Source organism: Melospiza georgiana, chromosome 4 (assembly GCF_028018845.1).
Source record: "Melospiza georgiana isolate bMelGeo1 chromosome 4, bMelGeo1.pri, whole genome shotgun sequence".
In the NCBI taxonomy this organism is placed as follows: Eukaryota; Metazoa; Chordata; class Aves; order Passeriformes; family Passerellidae; genus Melospiza; species Melospiza georgiana.
Window position 1 is genome coordinate 46,808,069 of NC_080433.1, and position 7,953 is coordinate 46,816,021.

The window sequence follows — 7,953 nt, forward strand, 5'->3', positions numbered from 1 at the left end:
AGTCCTGCTCCCCAAATTACCTTAACCTGCAAGCCTATTGTCAAAAGCACAAACATAAAAAGGAGACATTAAAAAGCTCTCACCAATCAGTGAGTCCTCTTCCTTTCCCAAGTACACTGGCGAATTTCAGGCCAGATGTTCTTAGTGCCTGCCCAACACCTGAACAGTGTGGCAGTGTCCTGTACTGTTCAAGGGCAGGCCTCTCCTCAGCAACCCAACTGTACCAAGGTGTACAGCCAGCTATCAAATCCAGCATTTTGGATACATTATGCAAATCTGACAAACTAGATATGGGTTAGACATTAGCTCAACTCCAAAATGTTAAAAACCACTCTTTTGAAACTCATTATATAAGAAAACATTATAAAAATGAGATTTTACCTTAATATTTATCTTAATATATTTTTAAAGTTTAATAAAATACTGTCTTTTTTTAGGTTAACCTATACAAAGTTTTAATGTTGCTTTAGTCCCAGGCCATTGCTGGGCATTCATTTCATGAAATGAGACAGAGAGAGGATACAGTCCTGCTGAATTGCAGTTCTGTCCTGAGCGCTGTGGACTTCCTGCAAGACAAACCTCCTTTTCATACATGTAACAGCAGCAAACCACACTCCTTCAACCTCAAGCCTGAGAGAGTAGCCATTCACCCATCTAGAGGAAAACTCCTCTGGCACTCTGCCCCAGAGCCTGAGAGAACTTAGCAAGTTGTACAAAACCCCATGCAAAAGCTGTCAAACAAGAGCCAAGTTACCAAAGTTAAAGGCAACACAAAGCTTTACTCTGAGTATCTCTTAAATGAAGACATACTTCCTACTGCTTTGGGGAAAATGGGGAAACCTTGTGGATGTTGGCCTAAAGTGTTTTTGGAGACAAGTCTAGATAACTTGCCACCAGTCACCCACATTTTAACCAGAATCATTGCTCTCATTTTTAAATGCCATCTTGGTATCTTCAGTTCCATTTGAACTACATCAATGGTAGCTTTATAAAGTAAAGAATGCTAGTATAGCAGCAAAGCATGGCATTGCAGGAAAGGACCAAAGCCTACCCTGTTACCACAGTTTAATCATATAAAGTATGACTACAAAGTAAAATGAAAAGCAGAAAGCAAACACTAGGGCAAGTATGGTACAGCCTCAGTTGCAACAACTCACACAGGGAGATGACTACACATTGCTGAAGATGGCAAGTCTCTGATTTCTTTTAGAAAAGCCAAAACTGATTGAAACACACATAGTTAGCAGGAAAACACATTCAAGGGATGTAGTGAAAATCAGAGTAAAAAAGTAAGTATCAGTAATTTTTGTAAGACTCCAGTTTTACCTCAGGACTTCGTTTTCCTCATTTGTGCCATGAGTCTAAAAAGTTCAAACTCCCTGCTGTATTCATGTGGCCAGAAATCCATGTGGTACTATTTTGTCTTATACACATCTAGACCCCCCAAAGTTATGTAATTCCAACAGAAGATGAAAAAAGACAAGAACTCCTCTCTTCTGCAATAAGCAGGAATCAGACAAATGATTAAAAATTTATTCCCACCCTACACATGGTATCCAAAGAAACAATACATACAAAGATCTATTTATCCCACAATTACACAAGCATCCTGGATTTAATATTTTGAAACAAATGACAAAGTTCAAGATATTTTATTTATTAGATACAAGAAGTAAATCTCAAAAGAGAGTTCTTGAATGCATGAAAAAAATATCACATCACTTAAGTGACTCATACACACACACACCTTTCAGCACCAGATTATATTTATAATATACTTTTTAAATGATGATCTTAACTTTCTCTTGCAGATCTGCTCCTCTCCTTACGGAGTCTTTTGTATTTCCAGGCATGGTTGTTTAGTTCAGTCTACTACTTCATATATATATATTTACATCCATCTCATCTCAAATATTTTTGTCATACAGGCATGTCATTCAGTTGTTTCCTAGCTGTTTCTCTGCAGTCCATCTGCATCTCAAAAGAACTTGTGCACAGCACAAATTAATGGAAATGGCTTTCTCAGTGTACATACTGAAGGATATGCATCCAGAGCTTGACCATCTGAACACATCTTTCAGTAGCCCAGGCTGTATTTTTAAACTAATTATACAGATCTACAAAACTGTACTTAAAAAATTATTCTTGGACCAGTACAATGTCCAAGAAACAGCTGATAAAGATGTAAAATTTTTCAGGTATTTGTAGCTCTGAAATGATATAGAGTATTACTGTATAAACTTAGATTACACAGAGGAATAACTTTTTCTTAAATCAAGAACTCTGTAACAGAATAAATAAACAAGCTTGAGAAAGGTTGCATTGTTTCCAATGCAAAGACTTCTTGCCTCTATTGTAAAAAACTTAGAGGAACTAAATATTATTTCTGTCAGTGGCTGCACAATTTAAATACTTGGTTTTGTCCACACAATTGCCCTCTTTAAATCTGACAGAGGTAGATGAAGACTAAACAAACCCCAACATGTAAGGATTAAGATACTGCAATTAAATTCTAACCCTGCAAATCTAGTGAGCATATGTTCTCACTGGATTTACAGAAAGCAGCTATTTTTTCTTTCCTTTTTTTAACCAGAACAGCACTGAACTTCTTCCATCCACGTTGTCAAAACAAGTGCCTGATACTGTCAAGAAAAAAATTTCAAAGCATTTTTTAATTAGAGCAGCAGGTCCCACCTTGCACTCTTCAGTCATTCGGATACATTTCCCTGGACTGTCTGTTGAGGAAATGCTGCCTCACACCCAGCATTGTCCAGCCAGCCCCTGGGCCTCTCCCCAGACCATGACAAACCTGCAGATCCCACCCAAGGTAACTCTGGGGGAAAGGCGTGGGAGCAAGGGAGGTGGTGCTGAAGGCAAGACAGAGAACTGGGCAACCTTCACACCCATTAAAGACCTTTCCAAAGCCTTCTCAAAAATATTTTTTAGCATGGGTGTCTGTGTGCAAGGGCTGCAAAACATTTGGTTACTACCACAAAACCAGAGATTTTATTGGGCTCACAGGTAGTATTTACAAGATCTTGTGTAAAGTCTTGGTTTTGGCACAGAGAAAATGATAAAGCAGTAACAACAGTTTCAAAACGTCAATTACTTCATGAATGTCCTGACAAATTAGAAGAAAAAATTAAGATGAACTGTTTAGATCCAATTTCCTACTTTGCCACACCTTGGCCTGTGGCTTCAAGTTTTCTGTTTTTCTCTTCACCTGTAATTTTATCTACTTTCTTCAACTACAAATCTACCCCTGTGTTGAAGCAATACATAAGAAAGCAAATACAAGAAATAGGAATGAGTCTGGCAGCCTTTTTTTTAAAATGATTGGACAAAGTATGTCTCCCTCTTCATTGTTCATTGGACAAAAATGAGGAAGCATCACGACACACCAGAACATCTGCATAAAAGTGTCTCCAAATTTCTTCACAATGGCAATACTGGCTTGATCACAGAGAAAGGATTCTTTTTCTTTCTCTCTGTACTATAACTGTAGCCATCATGATCTCATTTGGTATGCAAAAAATATAATTACTTCAATACAATTTCCACAGCAATTTGAAGTGTGCCTTTTTCTCTTTCAAGTTAGTGTTTTAATTTAATGAAAATGATAGGACAGACTGAGATGGCAAAACCCCAGAATTTTACATCCTTCAGTTTGCTTGGTTTAGTTACAGAATAAGAATCCTGGCACTTAAACTAAAACCATAGATCTAAGTGGATGAGGCAATTTTGTGCATTCTAAAATCAATGCATATTTAAATACTTGTTTTCCTTCACAACAGTCTTCAGAAACTCTTGCTCTATGGACGCTGGGCCAATTTACTCTTATTGCTTTCCTGCTCACTAAGCTTGAAGTGGGTGTAGGCTAAAATGCCAAACAGTGTGCACAGAATCCCAAGGCCTTGGTTAACAGACAATGGATCCTTAAATAAGAGGCACCCTCCCAGGAGGGTGATGCAGAACTTGAAATGTCCAAACATGTTATACCTAGACATCTGTTAAGGATAATAGCCAATAGCAGTATTATTTTTTGTAAAAAGAAACCCTTGGAATTTTCATTAGTTCCACTCAAAGCATGCAATGGTACACACTGTGTTGACTCAACTCAATACAGTTTTCTCATACAGATCTCTGTGGCTGTATTTACCCCCACCTAAAGGCTTTCACCCCTTTTCACTGCAGTCTGATGGACATGCCAACACTTCCCCAAGGCAGCCAAAGTGTGAGTTAATATTCCTTGCAGGTATGAAGGCCAGCGAATGAACCATTACCTATACAAATCCCAAACCAGGAAGGTTATCAAGCAATTTTCCCACATTAATCAGCCCAAATGAATTCCAACATAATTAATCTGGAAACAGGAGAAACCACCAGTGTTACAAAGGATACGTGACAGGTGACGTATTTCCAATGATCCAGTAAATGGACAAGTTTACCATAAAGGCTATTATTCCAGACAGCAGTACCATTATCTGTGGATTAATGGACACAGTCAGTAATCTGACTTGCTTTTGGCAGTTTGTAGATACATTCCAGGTTATTTATTCAGTTTCATTTACTTTCAAATGCAAAATATCAGGCAAGAAAAACATATGGAGAACAAAAATAGAAACAGTTTCAAACCAGTACAGACACTGGTGAGGTGTATAAGCAGCTCAGTAACATGTATATTTATGACATCCATAAATATACACTGACAGAGCCACAGGCCTTTTCTCCTTTACTCTTGGTGAACATTTAAGAGTGATTTGGAAAATCTGGATACTCATTCACATAGAGGTTGTATACTTTAACTTTGAGATAAAGTCCAATTTATGGTCACAACAAAAACTATTTTAGTAAAATATCTGATTTTATTACTGTGAATACTTGCTATCCCATTCATAAAATACAATGCTACAAGAGATGACCCATCACTGAGGGGCACAATCAGCAGTAGTAAGAATATGTCACTGGCTCTTTTTTGGACAGAAGGATATTGAGAGAAACTATAGTCTCCTTGGTGAAAATAAACTACTAATTCTAGAGAACAATCAATGTTGGCATCCTTCCACAGAAGAGAAGTTGAGAGTGTCCTTCTCTGAGTGGACAGTGAGAGATAGACATAGAGCACTTCATACACTAGGGGAAGCTTCTGGATTTTGATAGATTTTCCTGTTATTCAGATGCCCTCTAAATAGAAACAAGAATAAGGAGATAAATCAATTGTCAGACTCGCTCCTCTCAGAGGAAGCAGGGCAGACTCAGCAAGGGGCTTTTTGTCCTGCACATGTCCCTCTCATCTCACCATGGACAACAGCTGGACAAAAATCTTTCTGTTCCACAAAGAAACAGATCTCACTATCAAATTTAACTATATCAGTGATAATTATTTAAATAAAGTCAACAAAAGCCTTACCACAGCAGAAAGTGTCCAGGGCCCAAATATTCCCCCCTCTCCAAAGACTGGCTCGAAGAAGGGTATGATGAACAACAACATGGCTGAGGACATCGGTGCCTGATAGTACAGCAGCTGCATAGAGTTTACCTGCAACTCGTGCTGCTTAGCACCTACCCACTAAAACCAAAAGAGAAAGCTGTTAAATATGAGAAAAAAACCCCATAAACTGAAAAACCTGAGCAAAAGCAAACTGGCCACTAACACAGAGGCAGTCTCACGTGGACAATACTACTTAAACAGGCTGTTGAGCCTCACCTTTGCCTCAGTGTTTGTCTCTTTCAAGTGAAAAGGCCATGAGAAAACTGTATGCAGGGGCAGTGAAAAGAGTGCCTCAACTTTCCTTTACACATAGCCTGGGGGTAAATTACCATACTTGACAAAAAACAAGTAGATTGAAGAGCTGGGAAGAAAATAGCAGCTCCCCTTTATTTTATAAATTCCAGATCCTGCCTGTGTTGGACCTGAGTATCCTTTCCTAAGCAGGCACTGGATTCTGCTCCTGTCTTCCTCATTTTCCTGTACATACAAGCTAACAAAACCAGTACACATTTGTCTTTTGTCAGTTTATCCAGATTTAACAGATTTCATTTCAATATTGATTATACTTGACTCGCAATTCAATTTTTAAGGTTGCATGCTTACAGAAATATTACTTATCTATGGCCATGAAGACAGATGTTACAGCCAAAAAGACACATCTTTCTCTTGTGCTGAAAACTGACATTCAATACTTAAATCACATTAACTGGAAACATGGATTCTGGCATATAAACTTGCTCACAGTTTTTAATCTAGATAATTTTACCCAAGTACCATTATTTCTCCAGTACACAAATCATCACTAAATGTCATTATGCAGCACCTCTTTCCTCCTCCTGCCCCAAAACAGGTCAAGAGACCATTATTTATCATCTTACACACACACGAAGAGTCAAAGAGCCTCACTTTTTTTTTTTTGAGGCACAGTATGACTCCTAAAAGAAATTCACGTTTAAATCTATCACATTGACACGACAAGAGTTTCTAATCTAGGAGGCTCTTACAGTCATGGTTAATAGCAAATCGGGTGAGCTATTAGCACAATGTTACAGCAGAAAGGGCTGAGGCAGTCCTTGGACATATCAATTTTTAAAATCATGATTATCCAGGACGGTTGTATTGTGCGTTTATGTATTAATCCATCCTCTACAAAAACACTTTAGAATGTATATAGTTGAAACTGAAGAAGGATACTGATAAAATGCAAATAGCTCACGGACAAACCATGGGATTGAAGGACTGGAAAACATCCTTTCTAGGGAAAAAGCTCAAACGCAAGGCACTTGCTTCAGCAAGGAGAACATCTGTTCCCTCTAGAAAAAAAGGAGTTTTACCGCTAAAGCAATCTTCGCCCCTTGAAAATAACGCTCACGTTAAAGATGACACCCCAATTTTTAGCAGCAAGGACGATCAGGAGTTTGTCTCCTAATTTATCAGGAGTTATGGTGCACTATCATAATTTGGTGGGGGTTATAAAAAAGAAATAACGGAGCAGGGAAGGTTTCCTGCGGGGCTGGGTGCTACTTAAAGGCTACCGAAGCGAGGGGCGGCATCCCAAGGGAGCCCAGCCCCCGCAGGCTCCCGCGGCCGCCGTTACCCACCACTTGGTACAGCGAGGTCACCAGCACGCCCAGGGTGGCGAACGCCATCCCCAGAACATTGAACTTCACGTCGTAGTAGGAGTTGAGGAAAACACCCAGCGTGATGGGGACCTGTGGAGGGGACACGGCGGTTTTAGGCGGGGTCGTCGCCCTCAGCGCTGCCCCTCCCCACTCCCCTGGGCCCCGCCGCCTCCTCACCAGGGTCAGCTTGATCCGCAGAGGGAAAGTCTTGCCGTAAGCCACGCTCTGGATGACCACGATGACCGGCGTGGTCATGGCCTTGGCCAGCTGGTAGGTACCGATGGTGTTGCTCTGCAGGGAGAGGTTGGTGAAGACGACGAAGCCGCAGAAGCTGAGGGCCAGCGGCAGCACCTGCGCGGGCTGGAGGCTCTTGGGGGAGAAGGCGCCGAGCGCCTGGCACAGGTAGAGGCCGAGCCAGGTGATGGCGAAGTGCACCAGGGTGAGGCTGAGGTTGGGGAAGCCCAGCCGCACGTACAGCCATTTGTTCAGGAAGACGATGCAGATGGAGGCGGCCAGATTGACCAGCAGCCCCGCCGCCAGCCGGCCCTGCGCCGGCAGCCAGCCCATGGCTGAGGCAGCCCGGCGGCCGCCCGCGCACCGGCCGGGCCCGCCGCCGCCTGCCCGCCCGCTCCGCTCCGCCCGCCCGCCGGGACACGTGGGCTCGCGCCTTCCGGTGGCCCCGCCCGCTGCGAACGGCTCCGCCCGCCCGGCCCGGGCGGCAGGGGCGGCCCTGCGTGTGTGTGTGCGTGTGAGTGTGGGTGCGCCCCCACAGCCCGCCCAACAGACACGCTCCCGGCTCCAAGCCGCGAGCACCGCTCCACAACGGGACTGGGCATTTCC

General features: G+C 42.1%; 1 protein-coding gene across 1 annotated transcript; it reads right to left on the reverse strand.

Annotated features, from left to right (window-relative positions):
- Window positions 1-1,512: 1,512 nt before the first annotated feature.
- On the reverse strand, window positions 1,513-7,711 carry SLC35E3 (solute carrier family 35 member E3). The gene is made up of 5 exons (XM_058023450.1): window positions 7,291-7,711; window positions 7,093-7,203; window positions 5,411-5,569; window positions 4,402-4,484; window positions 1,513-3,999 (listed from the first exon to the last, which is right to left on the reverse strand). Exons 1-5 carry the CDS (start codon window positions 7,678-7,680, stop codon window positions 3,813-3,815), a joined length of 930 nt encoding a protein of 309 aa, XP_057879433.1. The 5' UTR covers window positions 7,681-7,711; the 3' UTR covers window positions 1,513-3,812.
- Window positions 7,712-7,953: the final 242 nt, after the last annotated feature.